Source organism: Pteropus medius, unplaced genomic scaffold (assembly GCF_902729225.1).
Source record: "Pteropus medius unplaced genomic scaffold, Ma_sr-lr_union100, whole genome shotgun sequence".
Taxonomy (NCBI): domain Eukaryota; kingdom Metazoa; phylum Chordata; class Mammalia; order Chiroptera; family Pteropodidae; genus Pteropus; species Pteropus medius.
This window is the reverse complement of record NW_024344378.1, coordinates 45,682,890-45,701,461: the sequence shown is the minus strand read 5'-3', so window position 1 is coordinate 45,701,461 and position 18,572 is coordinate 45,682,890. Positions and strand designations below refer to the sequence as shown.

Below are 18,572 nucleotides of genomic sequence, written 5' to 3'. Positions count from 1 at the left end.
AACCAGCCCAGCTGGGGGGAATATTTGTGTGTCTGTTTTTGACCATTCATGGAGATGAAGGCTGATTTGATTTCAGCTGCCTAGAGGAGAGGCCCAAGGTGAATAAGGGTGGGCAGAAAAGACTAAATTTGACAGAACAGCTGGAAGTTGTCACCAGGGCATTAGGGGGACACTTTCAGTGGAAAGAGCACTGAACTTGGACTCAAAAGACCTGAGCTCAGAAGTCTATTGCTAATGACTTTTCTGTGCCTCAGTTTCCTCATTTGTAAAATGAAGTTGGCAACATCTACATCTCCAAGATCACATATATGAGATTTCCGTGGCTCATTGTAGAGAGTCATGTGACTATAGGGGGTTAGTATGGTAAGAACACCTCTTTCATTCTTTTGGACAGATATCAATATCATTGGCCCCCTTCCACATTTGGAGAAACCGAGGCTCAGAGCCAAGATCCTAGGCTGGGCTAAGCCTGTGGCACCCTCCACTGTACCTTTTAGCTCCAGGTGTCATTCAGCACCTAAATCAGCGATAGCCTTGCCCCACCAGGCCCCAGAGAGGGGCCATCTCCTCTTCACCTAGGGCATTGGCCCAGCCCTGAAGTCAGTGCTAAAGGGGATGTAGGGCTTCACGATCTGCTGACTGGCTATCCAAGAGCTGCCCAGCCCGCCCCCGACCTCACCCTGACAGAGCTCCGCATAGGGCCCAGGTCGTGGTTGTAGGCCTCCACTATCAGCATGTGGGATGAGTCCTGCTCCCGGTCCAGGGGCTGGGGTCCTCGCATCAGAAGTCCACTGCTGACGTGGATCCGGAAGTTATTGCCATGGTTACCTGTAGGGAGAGATAGAAAAGATGCATGAGTTCTGTCCTGGAGCAGGATCCTCATGGAATCATGGGGTGGGCAGAGAGCGGGGGGAAGAAGGGGTCCCAGACCCCCAGAATGCTGACCCTGCCCAGAGGCCTCAGGAGCTTGGCCAAAGCCCACAATGGCAAGCAGGCCTCTGCCCCATGCTCTCCTGGCCTGACAGGATGGGAGGGAGGGGGCAGAAGTTTACTATGTGTCCTCCTTGTGGGAAGCCTGGGGGTCCTCTGAGAACCCATACCCAGAAGTGTCATTGGATTCAATATTCAGAGGGATCTGGGCACTACACAGAGAGGAACTAAAACCAAATTCTCTGTGGTGGCTGAAGCCAAGATTTCATGGACATCTCCAGGTTGGTCCTGCATCCATTTGTGGTAATGGTACCCTGATTTTCCTCTGGGTATCCACCCTCCTCTACACTCAGTGCATATGCCTTGCACAGGGGTGATTTTACTCTGATTCCAAGAGAAAGCAGATCAGCATATTTTAGTCTCCGGCCACAGTGATTGTTTCAGGGCTGAGGATGGTCACATGATTCTAGTTGGCCAATGAGACTCATTTTGGGAAGTTTGAGAGCACGGTCCAAGGTGACTGGTTTGGGGATGGGCACATGACACATTTTGCGCCAATGACAGTCTCTGGGAAGCTTGCTGCTGGGGGCTGCACTTGTCCCCAAGAATCCCTCTCTCAGGGTAATGTCCTACTGTGGGACATGAGGAACTTCAAGAGCATAGTGATCAAACGCAGTACCCTCACTTAAAAAACATCCAACTTGGTGCAAATGATCGAAGAATGTCCCTGTTTCCTTTCTCTGGCCCGCTCGCGTGTACAGTACTTGGGGCTTCCTTGACCTCACCTCCCAGGCCCTTGGGAGCCTAGAGAAGCTCTGCCATCCCAAGAGCAGGAAGGCCGGCCTCCGCCGCCCAAAGGCAGCCCACTCACCATGAAGGATGCGGTACCACACACGCCCGAACTCGCCCTCGTCGGCATCTGTGGCCATTAACTGAGGGAGAATGAGATATGAGGTCACTCCTTGAATTCCGCCCCACGAGAAGGGGGAGAGAAGACGTTTGTGGAGCTTCTCTCCTTCCCTCTACAGTACCCCCAACCCATCCTGCCCAAACCTGTGGTTTCCCAGAGAGGCCGGAGATGCGGGACGGGAGAGAGGGACATGTCTGTGTTTCTCATCCCCCACGAGGACATCTGACTGTAGATGTCTCTGTGCTGCTCTGTTTGTGGTGGGAGACCTGCCAGCTCTCCTCCCTGATTCTCTTCCAGGTTCTTGGGGAGGACAGGGAGAAGGTAGGTGATGGATACAGCCTTGACTAGGTCAGCTCATACCTCCACAGTTCCCTCCTTTAGCCTTTTGAGTGCCTAGGAACCTCACCTAGGGTGGTAAATTGTGTGAGCGCTTCTTGACTTGGTGACCCTGAAGAGGCCACACCTCTCTGGACCTCAGTTTTGTCATCTGAGAGAAGGGGCTGGATGACACCTCAGTCATCTAAAGGACTTTGACAGTCCACAGGAGGGTCCATTTGGAGCTGTGCAAAGAATGCTCCTTTTGAGATCAAGGGCTAAGGGCAGGAGGAAAAAGCTAAATACCAAAAACTAGGGCTCCAAAAAAGGGGGTGGACCCCGGGCTCAGGCAGAGCCGCAACTTCCCCTGCCCCACTGTGTTGTATTTCTGGGAGCGTGGGGGTCCTTGATGGAGAAGCTACTTAAGACTGAGGCTTCTAAGGAGGTAGCTGGTTGCCAGGGAAGCTCTGGCTTTGGGGAAGAAGGAGGCTGGGGAGGCGTGTGTGTGTGTGTGTGTGTGTGTGTGTGTGTGTGTGTCTCTCGGGGGTGGTGTGGGGAGAGCCACTGCCTGGAGGGTCTCCAAGAGCTCACCCAAACTATGAAGAGCACAGCTTTGGCTGCCCCTCAATCCTAGGCTTTCTGCCCAGTGATCTCTTTGACCTTTGAACATGTCTCTCACTCCTCATGTCTGTAGCCAGACACTTTCAAAGGGAAAGTACTTTTCTGGGAAGTTGAGAGAGAAGCCTGGAAGGTGAGAGGACTAGGGCGATGGAGGGAGGATGGAGGGAGGAGGGGCCTCAGGGGCTACCAGGGCCCATCTCTCTGCCTGTTCCCCTCCCGCTGTGAGCCCCTCTCCCTGGTAACCTGGGGGTTGGCAAGCACTGAATAGTGACCCACTGGCTGCTGCCTGACAGACGATACCATTCAAATGTCCACCAGGGGAAGGTGAGAGCCATGGGCTGCGGAGGCCTTGAAACCCTCCTCCAGCATTCCCCAAGTGCCCCTGCCCAACCCCTCCAGAGGGCTCCAAGGAGACAGGCTGGAGTGAGGCCCTGGGAGGGCTCCAGACCACAGCTCCCCTCTCCCTTGTCCAACCCAGTTGCCATCCCTACCCTCTTGGGTGTCCCCTCCCCCAAGGCAGGGCCCCAACTCTTTCAGACAAAGCCAAGTCCAGCAGGAGAGTAAAGGGAGACAGCCCACTTTGCCCAGCCTGGCTGACTGAGGGACGCAGGGAACTGCAGAGTCCCGGGGTGGGTTGGGGTCGCAGGTGGCGCCCGGTGCTTCTCGGGCCTCTCTTGGAAAGCTGAGACGACCTTCCACCCAGCTCAGGACTCCTGAGGGCTGGCTCTGAGGTTAGTGCTTGGGGGACTGCAGAAGAAGGCCTGGTGAGGAAAGTGGGGCCAGACCCTTGTTGGGGTCCTCTGGGGGAACATGTGAAAGTATGCTCAAACCTGGGGAATCCCTCTGCTTTAGTATAGAGTGAAAACAAGTCCCAGTGAGGGGCAGTGGCTAGCCTAAGGCCATACAGCAAGATATGCTGTGAGGGCAGTCCCTCTACTCATAGACCCTGCTTTATGGAGCTCTGAGGCAAGAAAGAAGGTTCTAGACTAAGCTTGCGGAGCTATGTCCAGAGCAGGGCCTGCAAGAGTGCCCTGGACTCCAGTGGCATGGAAGAGATTTCACCTGCCCTCAAGGCGATTCCTAGCCTTGGTCTGATGGAGGCCTCCTTTCTCCAGAACCAGCCAGCCTGGCTGGGCAGAGGGGACATCAAGGGGGCCTCACAGTTGACATTGCATGTGTTTCAGGGAGGGTGGCTTGATGTTTTCAACCACTTCAGAACCTCTTGCTTCCAAGGGAATTACTCAGATGCTAATTATAAGCCTTGTTTATCTTTTTATTAAGGACTGAAGCCAGGACCTGCTTTTCTAGCCTGATAAGGTCTCCAGATCCATGAGAAGACTTGAAATAACAGTAGGACTAGCAGGATTGAGACTTCTCCCACTTCGAACTGCCCTTTTCTTATTCCCAGCCAAGCAACGCCCAGGGTAGGATAGAGAGACAATTAGTTTTCTCCCTGTGGGAGATGACAGTGGGCACGCCCCAGCCCTCTTCCCTGCTCAGATTCAAGGCAGGGCCAACCCACGTCTGGCTGCCTCTCCAGGCCACACCAGCAAGGCAGAGGCCCTGGCAGCTGGTCAGGGATCAGAGTTTTCGGTTGGGAGCTGGGAGGGGTTGTGTTCTCCCTGGAAATCCTGGAAGGAGTGGTGCTAGGGAATGGGTGGGGGCTGGGGTGGGTGGTACACTGGATGCCCTCGGTTGGCTGGGCACAGGGCAAGGATGCAAGCAGGAAGGAGGCTGGGCACAGGGAGTCGGGAGTTAGGTCTTGCAGCTGTGGTGAGTGTCTGGGGGAGGGGATGGGGGCTCAGGAGGGTGAGGACGGGGTAGGCCCCCTCCACTCCCCACTGCCTGCTGATATGGACTCTGCAGCCACCTGCAGAGCCTTGATGTGACTTGAGGACCTTCCTCCTACCAAGTGCTAGAAACGCTTGACTGAGTTAGACTAAGCTGCAAGTCGGGAGAAAGGAGGGAAAATCTTCTATCCGTAGTCTCACGAAAGTCTCCAAGGTCAGAGAGAAAAACACAATTATTATTGGACCTTTTTGGGGATTTCCTGTCCTGTGTTTGTAGAAACAAACTGCAAACTGCAAAGCTGGATATGGCCTGCTAATGTGTTTTCTTTGGCTGTTGTAGTGTTTTAAATATTTGAAAATTCATTTTGAATTTTTTGCAATCCAGTTTGTTTGGTCTCTGCAATCTCCACACTCCCCAATATGAATTGACTGCCAACATTTAAACCTCACTAATATTTAAATAACATTTTAAGTTTGCTTAAAAATTCAGATTTCTGGCTTCTCTTGGGAAACTGGAAGAGCTGACCGCACTGGGCCTGCATCCTGGCATTCCATCAGCCTAGCCGAGGCACCTCCACCTCCTTGAGAGTGCTCTCCAGGTAGACCTGCCCACCTGTCCTCTTTGGTCACATGTTATCTACCGGCCAGGCCCTGTAAGCGTGTTTATTTGTAACCACTCAGCCTGATCTGTAAGGACCATCTGCCAAGTTCCCTCTAGTGGGATGGTCTTAAGTGATAACAGGTGACTAGTGTGTGTGGGAGGTTCAAACCCCACCTTGTCACCTCTGTTGTTCTCTGTAGGTTATTTCCCACCTGTCCTCAGACCAGCTCAGTGAGCCCTGAGGGAGGATTGGAAGCCAGAAGCGCGGCTAAGGCCAGGAGTCGGGAAACCTAGTTCTGGCCTTTGTTTGGCCACTGGCTCACGGTGTGGCCTTGGCCTGGACTTCCCTTATTTGGGTCTCAGTTTCCTCCCTTGTCATAGGAGCAAATTGGACTGCCCAGAAAACACCAACAGGGTGTTTTCTGGGCAGTCCAATGGGGCCACTCCATGGGGCCACGGAGGTGACATAGGTGTGCAGTGGGACTGTGGGGAGTGTGGTCAGCTGGGGACCAGTGCCCTCTCTAAAGGAGGCAGCTGCTGCTCAGCCCCAGCCCCTGGGTGCCAGGCATAACGTTGCCAGCGTTGAAATTCTGAAATTTCAAGGGGTGCCAGACATTCAGACGCTTATGTGAAAACTCTAGTTTTGTTTGTTTGTGGTTTTAAAAATATTTGCAATTTAAATTTATAAAAAAATACTGTAAGAACCAAACAAAACACACTAGTGGGCGGGCTCCCAGGTCGTACCTTGGCATCGGATAATTGCTAGGGTCCTTGCCAGTTGCAGAATCCTATTATCTATGACTCATTCCAGCGTCACAGAGAAACGTATTGATGGAGTTGGTCTTGGATCCCAAGTTTTCAGGTGTAAGACTTTTGCAATTCATAATAATTCATTTTAAGATGCCGGTAAGACATTACTCTATCTCCTCCTCAGCAGGCAGGCAGGGAGGTATAGCAGAAAGAGGACCTGAGTTCGGGCCCCAGCTCCATCGCTTATTTACTGTGTGACCTTAGACTTGTTGCCTCTGTGTAAAATGGTCATGATGTTATCCGCAGCTAGTTTAGCAGCGCCCAGTTCCCATTAGTGTCCCCCTCCCTCCCCAGCTCTAGGTTCAGCTGATTTGCCTCTGAGCTTCTGTCCCATTCCTGTTGCAGGAGCCATGAGTACAGAGGCCTCCAGCCCCCGCACCTTCCTCACAGTTCCTGTCACTCCAGGGAGCCCATCAGAGGCAGCTGACCCTCTCCCCGTGCTCATTGCCCTGGCCAGCATCTTCCTCCTGCTGGCCACCTGTCTGCTGTTCATGACCCTCTGCAAACCAGCCGCACTGGACCCGAGCCGCCAGGCTCACGAGCGCATGCCTCACCATCCCGGGAGCCCCAGCGAGCCCCAGCTCCGGCTCTGGAAGCGCCTGGGCTCCCTGCGCTGCTCCCTGCACAGCTTCGCCGTGACCATCCTGCTGCATCTCAACGCCCCCTGCCAGACCGTGATGATGACCACAGCTGGGAACACATAGAATCTACCAAAATGTGATGGGGTTTCCTCCCCATGGATCCTCCTCCCTCAGACACAGCCTGGCACCACAGGCTGCAAGAGGACAGCGATCCGAACACCCTGGGCAATATGCTGCCCACCAGTGGTTCCCTGTGTGCCCAGGCCTGTGGCCTTTCCCAGAGACAGCCCCTGGAAGAATACCTTCCTCTCTGCAGACCTTTTAGCTGCTACCTGCTGAAAGACTGCTGGACCAACTGTGCAGAACCTGCAGCCATCTGGACTTTTGATCAGAGGTTCTGGACAGTACAACCTAGGGTCCCCAGGGCCCCTCTCTGGCAACCAGGCACTGACCATCTCCAGGAAACAGTGCCCCTGCTTCCTAACAGAAGCCCTGCCCAACCCCCAGTGCCAAAACCAGCTTGAATGCGAGTGGGAGTTGCCAAATGGCCAAAGGTTCCCTCCGGCCAAGTGAAATACTCAACTTACACTAAGGGCAAGTTATTGTCCTGCCCTCTGGGCCAACTCAGCATCCAAAGCAAAAGGGAGACCAGGGACTCTTCTCCTCAGATTTCCTGGGCCCTGCCAGCATTCACCTAGTAATCGAGGGGAGCAGCCAGCACCCTTGCGGTGGATCAGGAGTCTGGGTGCTTGCTGGGAGGAGGGGTAAGTGAGGCTCTCAAGACTGTCTAGTCAATTTTGATCTTGGTGGTCCCCGTTCAGTGCACCCACACCAGGATGGATCGGGAAGGGACTGATAATGGGTTGAGAAGCTCCTTGCAGAGGCCAGGACTGGTGCTGTGTCGGTGGCAGGATGCACTGTCACTAGCCGAAGGTGATGCCACCTCGGCTCTGAGGACACATCGTAGTGGCTCCATGCCTCACCCAGGAAAGGGGGAGCCTCTCTTTGGGTGGGATGGTCCAGACCTCTCCAGGACAGCTATGGTATCTCAGGCCTGGACCACAGTGGGTGTACTGTCTGTCTTTTTGGTGACTGCTTCATTGACTGGCTGCCTGTCGAAGCAATCTCATCCCGAAATTGGGCTTCTCAGGATCTCTAGCCTTCAACCTCTCCTCACAAGGGCAGGGCTCTATACTTTGGTTGGGTCCTACATTTAGGCAGAGGGGGTCTGAGATGCCTAGCACTTACCCCAGAGAGTCAGCTGGCCAGGACTACCTTATACTCGGCCACGGGGCTGCCCACCCCACCCTGCTATGACCCACAGTATAGCCAGCCAGGTCTTTTCAAAGAGTGCGTTTTAGTTTCACCACTCCCCAGTTTCAAAACCATCACTGGCTCCCTATTGCAGGTTGGATAAAGCCACTCCTTAGTCTGGACCAATTAGTTCAGTGACCTCTGAGAGCTGGCTCCAAAGTATCTTTCTAGCCTCATCTTGACCCAAGACACCACACAAACTGAACAATCTGTCCTCCCCTGGCTGTGCCTTATGTTTCACAAGGCACCCCCTCTGGGAAACCCTTTTTGCTCTCCAGCTGAAAGCCACCTCTTGCCTGGGACTGGACCTACTCGTTATACCTCTGGGAGGGAGGACAGGGATCACCTTCTCTTGGCGGTGTGGGTCATCCTTGCTATGTCTTCTCCCTCCTATGAGCCTAGGAGCTCACAGAGGGCGAGACTGTGTCCGACCCCTCACTCTGCCTTACTAGCCAGGGCACGGAAGTACAAGGTTCCGTGTACTAAGTGAAGGGAGGTGTGGTCTGGGTGTGTCCTTACTCCCCAAAGCCTTAGAGTCCTGTGGGAACCCTCTTCTTCCCTCAAATGCCCCTCGAGAGAAGCTTTCTCTTCAAGCAGGCCCACTGTGCCTTCCTTCCAGGTTAATCTGATATCAGAGAGTTGAGTCCTGCTTGGCCAGAAACTTGTTTCCAGGGCCTTGGAGAAGTCACTAGTGCCTGAATTTCCCCCTGAGAAATGGGGAGAATTCCAGGGCTGCCTTTTATTACTCATAAGCTCTAGGATTTCAGGGTGAGTCGTGTTGTGTAACAGAAACCAATTCTTCAGGTTTAAAAAGTGGGGCAGGCCTCCCCTCTTCCAGCTTGTTAACCTCTTCCTGGTTCCCTTCCCCAGGGCCTCTCTGAGACATCCCAGGATGAATTTACCTATACTCAGTCCCCCACGTCATCCCCTGGCCAGGTGCTCTGCTTGGCACTAGGTGTTCTCTTCCTGGACACAAGGGTTGGGCTGGTGAGGCTGCCCTGAGGCCTGAAGGAGAAGGAAAGGCTGGGGACGGGGAGAGGGGCTCTCGAAGGTCTTGCCATACCCCCCAGGTATGTTCCCAGGCTTGTCCTGGGAGACCTGTCAGTGAACTGGGGTGGTAGTTACTAGGCTAGAGGAGAGAGGCCCTCCAAGCCCACAGGAGTAGAGGCCCAAAGGGAGAGAACCTCCAGCTTCCTCCTTTAGGAACCAGCCCCAGACCCTTGCAAACCCCCATGGCTTCCTGGACTCTTGGTGCCTCTGGGATTCAGCACCCCGCTCCCAGCCCCTTTCCTGCCTTTCTCCTGGTTCTAATGCAGGGTGATGGGTGCACTCCCAGTCTCCCAAGTCCGGAGCCTGTCCTAGCGGACAGGCCTAGACTTGCTGTGTTTGGCTCAGCCTCTAAGTCAGAAACCCTCGCAGCTGTTTAAGAGGGTGATTTATTCCCAGCATCCCTCTCCACCCAGCAACTGAGGCCTCTGGTTGCTCGGGGAGGGCACCAGAGCCTCATTTTCAGGTCCTCCCCATTCTCCCTCTGAGTCTGCTCCCTTTCTTCTTGTGCCTGTTTATTTCTCAAGAGGGGAACTTGGGCCAAGGGCCTCATGAAAGCCGCTCTGTTCTGGGCCTTGCTGGGCCCTGGCTCCCAATTCCTTTCTGGGAAAATGTGACGTTAACCTCTCCTCCCGGCTCTGAAAGGCTCTTCTGGGTGGGGTCGGGGATGAGGAGAGGGCTGTGAGAGAGCGGGGGAGAAGAGGAGGGCTAAGGCCTTCATTATGCTTTTTGGGGAGCCAGGGCCCTGGCCTCAGCTACATAACCTGGGGGCCTACTCTCCTCAGGAGGGAGGACAGGCCTGGGTCTCCCTCTCCCCATAGCACTGGCTACTTCTGGAGCAGTAGCTGGACCCTCTCCTGTTTCCATGCCTCTCTGCCATGATATCACTAAGCATGCGTGCTTGGACCTGAGGGTGGCCCTGCCTGCCCCCAGCCTACCAGCTGTGCCAGAGGGCCACGGCCACCTACCTGAACAATGCTGTGGCCCTCAGGAATGTCCTCGGGGACACTGGCCTCATAGCTGCTTTGCAGAAAGATGGGCCGGTTGTCATTCACATCCAAGACAGTGACGAACACAGTGGCTGTGCCTGTGTGCCGCTTGCCTACTGGGCCGTTGTCTGTGGGAGTTAATGGAGGATGGGCTGTTAGATTCCTGAGGGGTGAACGTGCCACTCTGGGCTCTGCAGAGGTGGCTCTTTTCCTTTTTAGATTAAGAAGAACATTAACAATATCTAATATGTCCCAGGCACTTCCAGCTCATTCAGTCTCACAACAAACTGAGAAGGTGATATTATCTCCATTTGATAGAGATGGGAACTGAGGCAGGAAGTGGTTTGAATGGTGGCCTACAAAAGTATAGCCCTGCCGAATCTCTAGGAACTTGTGAAAGTAAACTTATTGAGAAAAAGGATCTTCAAAGATATAATTAAGAATCTTGAGATGACATATCCTGGATTATCCAGGTGAGCCGTGAATCCAATGACAAAGGTCCTTATAAGGGAAAGAAAAGGAGATTTGACAGAGAGAGGAGAAGCCATGTGAAGTCGGAGGCAGAGACTGGAGTCCTGTAGCCACAAGCCAAGAATACTTAGAGCCACCAGAAACTGCAAGGGTCAAGGAAGGATTCTCCCCAGAGCCTTCAGAGGGACTGTGGCCCTTCTGACACCTTAATTTAACTTCTGGCCCCCAGAGACACGAGAGAATAAAGTTCTGTTCTTTTAAGCTACCAAGTTTGTGGTCATTTGTTACAGCAGCCTTAGGAGACAGATACAGGTCCTGAGATCACAAACCCAACTGCTCAGGGCCAGGAGGGTGAGATCCATGGGTGCCCATCTGGGTGGGCCTACCTCAAGGGGCAGCTGCCCTCTCTTCCAGTCCACAGTGGACAGGCAGAATGTGAGCCCAGTGACACTAGAACTGATTTCTTAAGAGAAATTAAACATACAAGCTTTTAAATAAAATCTCCTGACTTTTAAATGTTTATAACTAATGGTTATTCATTATGAAACACGAGATGGGTCAAACATGCCTATGGGACAGATTTGGCCTGTGGGCCCTCTGCATTCAGGGATGTGGGTCCTGCTTGATTTCTAAGCCTAATGTAGTCAGGGGTGCTGACCCGTCAGCTCCCTGCAGGCCCCTCCCAGGGCTGGGGAGGTGATTCAGCCCCAAAGGCAGCTATTGGGTCATCCTCCCTGGAGGAAGGAGCTGTGCCAAGCACTGTATGTCCAAGCAAGGACAGTCACCCCAGAAAAGAGTACAGGAAGCTGGAGTTGGCTGAGGACCAGTGGAGGCTGTCCTTCCCCAGGCCAGCTGATCACACGCTGGGGTGTAGTCACCTATCCTGAGTCATCCTGCCCTCCTAAGCTCCTCTCCAGGACGAACCTCTCAATCTCACAGACCTGGGGGTACTGCTTATTTTCCCTGGCTGGGGATGGTATGAACTCTGGGACCCCAAAAAGGTCTGAGTCTGACTGAGCCCTCTCCTGCTAGCGAGTGCCTGATGCGAAGGCTGGACTCAGGGGAATGATGGGTCGCCAGAGGGTGGTGTGGCTGCCCCAGGATTGGAGGAGAGCAAGACAGAGGGAAGATGCATGTGGGTGTGGGCAGGCCGGGGGAGACTGCTGGCTGGAAAGAGTGAGGCACAGAGAGCACATTCCTTTTCTACCCAGAGCTCACTGCAAACACAGAACTGGGTGCTTCTGGGAGGACCAGAGCCATCTGGGGATACAGGTCTCATCACCACCTTCCTCCCTTCCGGAGCCCTCAAGAGCTCCTGCTGCCTGGAAACCAAAGACCAAACTTCTGGCCTGACATTTAGGCTTCCACAAGCCAGCCCTACCTGTCGCAGTCTCCCCTCCCCATCACAGGCTGCCGGGGATATGCGCGTGTGCACGGCTCTTTCCCCACCCCAGACCATCTCATGGGCTGATTCCTCTGCCTGAAATGTCCTGCCTGCTTCTCTACATACTGAAACCTCACTTGGCCCTCAGGGAGGTGGTGGGCCTCCCTCATTTCTGCCCATCATCAGTACCACCCCGCTCTCTTCGGCAATTCTATGTCCTTGAAGGACTCTCTGGAAACCCTCCCTTCCCGACTATGAGGCCTGGGGTCCCAAGTTGGTCTGACCCCCACCCCTACTCCCGCCAGCCGTAGCTCCAGGGACAGGCATGTGATTTAGGCCTAACTCACCAGCACATCTTACCCACCCCCCGCACCATGACAAGGGGTTCGGGGACAGGCAGTGGGGGAGGTGGAACTAATCAAAGCTTATCTGCGGCTTCGGCTGGGGAAAGGGACAAGTGCTGTCTCCCCGCTGCTGCACTTGAACCCAAGAGGATTAAGGCCTGAGCAGCAGCAGCGATTTGTCTCCATGTGAGGGAGAGGATGAAGCCAACACACAGGAGGCAGAGCCGGCTGGAGCAGAGGAGCAGAGAGACTGAGGCCTGGTGGCCTCCCCTGAGCCGCAAATCATCTTATGTGAAGCTCCAGGAGGTGGGCTGGGTTTATATTGCTGAAGCCAGTTTATTTTAAAATTTGCAAGTAAGAGTCCTAACTGACCCAAAGGCACTCCCTGATACCACTTCCCTCCAAGACGTCTCCCTTGATTACCCACCGCTATGTTTCTATCTCCCTTTGTGCTGCTACTCTTGGGTCGTCCCTTCTCCCTTCGTGCTTAGTTTTGCCTGGCTCTGCAGTGATTTGTCTACATGCTGGTCTCTCATTTGACTCCCACGTAGCTCCCGCCACACTATCTCAGGGTTGCGCATACAGCGCTAGGCACTGAGCCTCACGCCCTGCAGGTACTCAGTAATATGTCGGATGTCCAGTTGCCATTGGCATCGGGGCGGAGCCTTTGGCTTGCAGGCTCGGCTGGCCCCTAGGAGGGGGCCTCATGTGAACTCTGCCCAGAACCACCACGTTGTGGTGTGCAGGGAGGGCGGGTGCGTACCGATGGCCTCCAGGACGAGCGTGTATGCAGCTGTGGTCTCCCGGTCTAGGCTCACCACCGTTCTCACAACGGCGTCGCGGTAGCCGACACTGAACTTCCCATCCACGTTTCCACCTGTGGGTAAAAGAGAATGAAGTTTCAGTCAGGAAACAGCTCCCGTCCGGGAAAAGGGAGGTGGCACCCAACTCTGCTTCTGAGCTGGGACACGCCAGGGGTGGCCTGGCAATGAAAGGCTGTGCTGTCCACTCAGCCCTGCCTGAGAACAGGATTTTGGGGGAGCTCCGATGAGTGTGTGTCCTGTGCAGGCTTAGGCGGGGGTGCTAAATGCCTGAAATCATAAGTGTCTAACATTCACTGAGCACCTACTGTGTACTGGGCACTTCACGTGGACCATGCATTTCATGCATACTATTGCTTTTTTCACAGAGAAGGAAAATGGTCTTTTAGTGAGGTTATGTGTGTTGCCCTGGGTTACAGTCACCTATTTGGGGTGTAGGACTCTAATGCACTGGTCTGTTCCCCAGCCCGTGTCCTTCAGCACTCTGCCACCTGTCTGTCCTGTAGAAGTATCTGAGCAGTTAACCTGGGCTGTGGTTTTCACATGTGGCCAAAAACTTTGGGGTGAGCCAAACATTCTCCGGGCTCTCTGAATGGGAACGCCTGGACGCTCCAAAGAGTGAAATATAGGGGCAGGTGGACAGGAGACAAGTGTTACTGAGCCTTCTTGAGCTCTGGGACAGGTAGGCAGTGCGACAGTCTCCTTCCCGAGGTAGACGGGAGCCAGGAAAGGACTCCATCAGAGCATTGTGCACATTGCTCCCAGGCTAGCTGGTGGGCAGTGTGGTGTTCTCGGCAGCAGAGGGCATCGCTACACTGGGTTTAGATCAGCCCAGTCCAGGACACTGCACAGCTCCTCGTAGAATGTGCACAATTAAAACCAGAGAATCCTAGGGCTGGGAGGGCTCCAGGTGGGCAGGAACTGGCCACTTCAGTGTGCTGGAAGTTATCCTGGAGGCCACTGTCACACGTTCCCTTTTCCTGACATGGTTTGCCCCTGGAAAAAGCCCCCTGCCCCTATATCTCCAATATCTGCTCCCCAGTATCTGAAGCACCATCTATAAGGCACACAATCTGGCTCCTAGAGCGAGGAACTAAGATACAGGTAGTGCCGGGGACTGAACCATGGCTGGTAAAATGTGGATGTCTGGATAACTGAACCTGTCCCAGGGCAGTCTTGAGGATCAGACATGAGGAGCTGGCCTGAGGGAGATGGGCCCTTTAGGGAAGGGAAGGAGGGAAAGGATCTAGAAAGGAGAGGCTGAGGGCTAGAAGGTCACTTTGGCTGTAGCAAGTTGTGGATGGGCTGTGAGCCTGAGATTCCTTGCTCCTGGGGGAGAGGCATCTGGCAGGCTGGTGTGTGCACACACATACACGTCCACATGGATGCGTGTGTAATGTGGCTGCAGGCAGACCATGGGCAGAGGAAAGTCAGTAAAATGGCCAAGGGAGGCCTGAGGAATATGAAAGAACTATCATCCCCAGCCCCACACATCCCAGCATCTTTCACATATGCAGTGAACAGGAGAATGCTGGGAAACTGCTCTAACCCAGGAACAGCTAACACATGGTGTGTCTGCCATCACCTACCAAGCCTACCGCCATGGCAGACGTCAACTGATCGATCACGGCTCCTTTTACCCTGTTGAGCCAGGACATGGCCTTATAATATTTCTCCACAGCTCTTCAGGTTTTAGCTACTTGACATCTTTGAGCTAAACTCATTTCATTTAGAGAGATCTAAACCACCTGCTTCTAAACAGATGGGAATTCTCTTCATGAGTGAAGGGTCCTCAAGGAAGGACAAGGCCACATTCCTCCAATGGCAGCTCTGTCACCCTAATGTGAGGTGGAGTGGGGTGGGGTAGGGCTCCTCCCAGGAGTCACTGGCTCCATCTCCCTCCAGACTGAACCTTGGTAAGTACCACATGACCTGGTTGAGGAGGCCCCTGGGGAGGCAGACCAGAGGGATCCAGCTGCAAAGCTCTGGGGAAAAGCCAAGAGCAAATCCTCAGGGAGCCTCCAGCAGGGGCTAAATCCTGATGGCCAATACGGGCCTCTTCCCCTCTCCCCTTCCCGACCCGGGGTGGGCTACACATGTGGAAGGGGTGGAAGCAGGGTTGCACCTGTGATGAAGTAGCTGAGCTCAGCGTTGAGGCCCACATCGTTGTCGGTACAGTTTAGCCAGACCACCCGGAAATCCCGTGGCACGTCCTCGGACACGGAGACATTGTACACGGCAGGGAAGAAGGTGGGCGTCTCATCGTTCACATCCAGCACTGTGGGCAGAGTCGGCACACAGGGCTAGGCCTGTCTTCCACTCAAGACCACCCAGCTCCAAAGGCAGTGGCTCATGTCACAGGCCAAGAGGAAATGGGTTTCCTAGGAGTCAACACCTCCTAGCCGTGAGCCAAGGGCCCCCATGTCGGCTAGGGCCATGACAGAGCTGACCAGAACGCCGCACCCACCCACAGTCTCTGTTCCCTGAGTGGCTGGTGGCTGGGTGGCTGGCTGCTCATGCTGCCCAAGAGAGGAGAAAACCCCAGAGCCTCTGTCCAGTGTGCGCCTGATCACAACAACAATTTCGATGATGACAGTGACCATTCCTCAGCTCAGCTCACATGCCAAGCCCATGCTAAGTGCTTCCCATACAGGACCACACATACCCCTCATAACATCCTCATGAGGCGGCCATGATTGGGCATATCACATAGACAAGGAGACAGAAGCTCAAAGCAGCTGAGTGACTTTTTCCTAGTCGCACAGCAAGGGAGTGGCAGGGTTGGGGTGTTGGGGAGGCCTGCCCCCAGTTTGTGATAAGGTCCCAGGGAAAGTAATTGCCTTTGAGGACCTTTCCACTCCCCCAAAGCCAATTTCCCTTAAAGATTCCTTTTTTTCCAGCTCTACATACAGGCCTCTAACTCCTTCGGCACATGGGCCCTGGGGAGACCTTCACAGGTGAAATGACTTCCACACCGCCTTGATTATCTTTGTGACGTCACCAGGAGAGATGATGGGCTCATTTGGTGGTATGGCTTCTGTTGAGCCTTGGAGAAAAATACTCTGGAGTTCCTCTCTGAGAGGACTGGACATCCTCCCTGTCAATCGCTGGCACAGAAGTGGGTCCACAAACTAACACCAGGAACCCACAAGGCAAGCCTTAACCGACAAGAGGGAGGCTCCCTCTCGTCGTGATTAAGGAGGGTGACTATTTGTGCCTCTGCTGAGCTAACCATCCATCCCCAACTCATGGAGACTGGTAGGAGCCAGGTTGGACCAGGGCCTGTCCTAGAGAACAGGCCATGTCTTGCCCATTACACTCTGTACTTACATCCTGGGGTTTACTCCTGGCCCTTTGGCAATAGCTCATATCAGAGTACCAGTTTTGTTCCAAGAATTAAAGATATAGCCAAAGTGATTGAGAAACAGTCACCCGCCCCCACAGCCTTGCTCCACAGAGGGTAGAGACAGGTGGAAAGTATTGAGAGGGCCCCAAGGGGATGAGCAGTCTCAGGGAGTCTGGGAATCCCAGCTGCTCTCTTCCCAGGGTGATGTCCTTCCACTGAGATTCCGTGTGGGAGGGGATGGTTCCCTTTACATCTCCAAATAAAAAGTCTGCCCTTAAAAGAAGACGAAGGGCTCTGTGACCACCCCAGACTGCCTGTGACTGCGAGGGCCCCACCCCTCTGCTCTCGAGCTTTCTCTGCTGTTGCCAGGATCAAAGAGGGAGACACTGGCAGGGGGGTCTAGGCCACTGCCCGCCCCGGCTCTGGGGCACTGAAGGCAGCAGCCAGGTGGGAGAAGGGTTGCTGGCATTTTTGACTTGGTGGAGACAGGGAAGTCTCTGCTGTGCTGAATGGCTCCAGTTGAGGAGGATGCCCTATGAGCAAGGCAGCCTGTGCCCACATGGATGATGGACAGCAGGAGCCCCGTGCCCGTGCCCATGTGTTCAGCATATAGCAAGAGGTACCCCCATCCCTCTCACCTCGGATGGTGAGTGTGCTGGTGGAGCTCTTGGTGGGTGTGCCTGCATCGCTGGCCACCACCCGCAGCTGGTACTCAGCGATGCGTTCGCGGTCCAGCTCCGTGGTGGTGACCACCACGCCGCTGCTACTATTGATAAGGAAGTCCATGCGGGGCATGCCCACCTGCATGCGGTAGGACACCAGCCCATTCAGGCCCTCGTCCAGGTCGACAGCCACCACCTGAGTGAGAGAAGGGGCTGTGTGAGTAGGGACACCAGGACTGACACTTCTCAGTACTCCCCTCCTCCCCACTGACCTGCTCAGCTCTAGTCAGAAATTCCAGCTACTCTGTCTCAGGCCAAGCAGCTGTACACTCTGCCACGTGTTCTTTAAGAAGGCAGCGTGTCAGCTGAAAGGCGTCCAGTTACACCATGTGGGGCCAAGGGTGGGTGGAGAAGGGACGTTTTAGGACAAGAGTCCAGGTCCCCACAACTCCCCCCTTCGGAACCCTGCTTTCCTTATTAGGAAGCCCTCCCAGATTTACCCCATCTGGCCCCCGCCACCCTTGCCGCCCTTCTAACGCTGGCCCAGAGCAGCCCTTACAGCTCAGACCCCTTCAGCTGTGTGGAGCTCAACTACAGAGAACACTCAGCAGGATTCCCCTCCCTGCTTTGTTTTGATTTGTAAGACAACAAAAAAGATAACAAGGATCAGTTTTTAAAAGTCACTTGAGGATTTGGTTGTTATTTTTTACAAAGCCACGGAGGCCATGCGTAGGTAGGTGGAGGCCATGTGTAGGTAGGTAAGCCTCCCAAATCCTACACTCTTCCCGTCTGCACCTTCACTCCTGATGACAGATATCCTGACATGTTGAGTTTTGCAGAAGAAGATTCAAGACATCTGGGAAAAATGAGTAATCATTAAGATAAGCCAAGTCTCTCAAAACTGAAAGGCAATGTCATCTGGTCTAATTCATATCCAACAAGCTGGATGGAGGGTGTCCAGACTCAACTTGAATGCTTTCCTGGATAGGGGGCTCACTACTTCAAATTTCTCTGTACACAGCTTTAGTCCATGGAGAAAGTTCTTCTGCACATCCAGCAGAAATCATTATTGGTCAAGGTCATAGAGGGGACTTGGGGAACTGCACAGCTCAAGTCAGTTCCCTCTTCCTGTATCTGAAGATAGTTTCTAAGATAAACACTCCTAGATCCTTCAACCATCTTCTGATGATTCTGAGCCAGTTCCTCTGTGAACTCAGAAGTTGTGCTGGCGGGCATTTCCTTTCCGTGCTCTCCGTGAGCCCCCAGAGAACAGGGTCTGAGGGCTCATTCCCTCTCATAACCTACCTCTCCTATCTGCAAATTCCTTAGGGACTGGCTGCTGGTCCCCGGATCTCAGCTCCCCCTGCTGGGGGTGTGAGGAGGATATTCTGCTGGAGAGACTGCTCCCTGGAACTTGTCAAAGAATACTTTTAATTTCCTTTTAAAGAAACTGAGGCTCAGTGGGCTTGCAGGGCATCACCAAGGTTACAGCTCTGGCATGCTGACAAACTGTCTTCTCTGAATGAGATTAGGCTAACCCTCTGCTATCGGATCCCACCATTTCTCCGTTTCTTGAGTATAATCTTCACGATAGACACAGAATGAGTACTTCTGCTACAGTGTATCTCCTGCAGTC

At 53.9% G+C, this 18,572-nt stretch overlaps 2 protein-coding genes across 6 annotated transcripts in view; one reads left to right on the top strand and one right to left on the bottom strand.

Moving 5' to 3' along the window:
* Nucleotides 1-18,572, bottom strand: part of CDH23 (cadherin related 23) — a 391,288-nt gene that overhangs the window by 83,017 nt on the left and 289,699 nt on the right. For all 5 annotated transcript variants that reach the window (XM_039872055.1, XM_039872057.1, XM_039872056.1 and 2 more), the window contains 6 exons: nucleotides 16,913-17,132; nucleotides 15,054-15,206; nucleotides 12,871-12,984; nucleotides 9,888-10,036; nucleotides 1,802-1,862; nucleotides 680-828 (listed from right to left, as the gene is read on the bottom strand). In XM_039872055.1, coding sequence (XP_039727989.1) covers nucleotides 680-828; nucleotides 1,802-1,862; nucleotides 9,888-10,036; nucleotides 12,871-12,984; nucleotides 15,054-15,206; nucleotides 16,913-17,132 — 846 coding nt within the window. The remainder of the gene's footprint in view (nucleotides 1-679; nucleotides 829-1,801; nucleotides 1,863-9,887; nucleotides 10,037-12,870; nucleotides 12,985-15,053; nucleotides 15,207-16,912; nucleotides 17,133-18,572) is intronic.
* On the top strand, nucleotides 5,045-9,896 carry CUNH10orf105 (chromosome unknown C10orf105 homolog). The gene is given in 3 exon segments (XM_039872063.1): nucleotides 5,045-5,165; nucleotides 6,323-6,607; nucleotides 6,610-9,896. Coding segments are annotated over 2 exon segments (369 nt in total). The 5' UTR covers nucleotides 5,045-5,165; nucleotides 6,323-6,327; the 3' UTR covers nucleotides 6,699-9,896.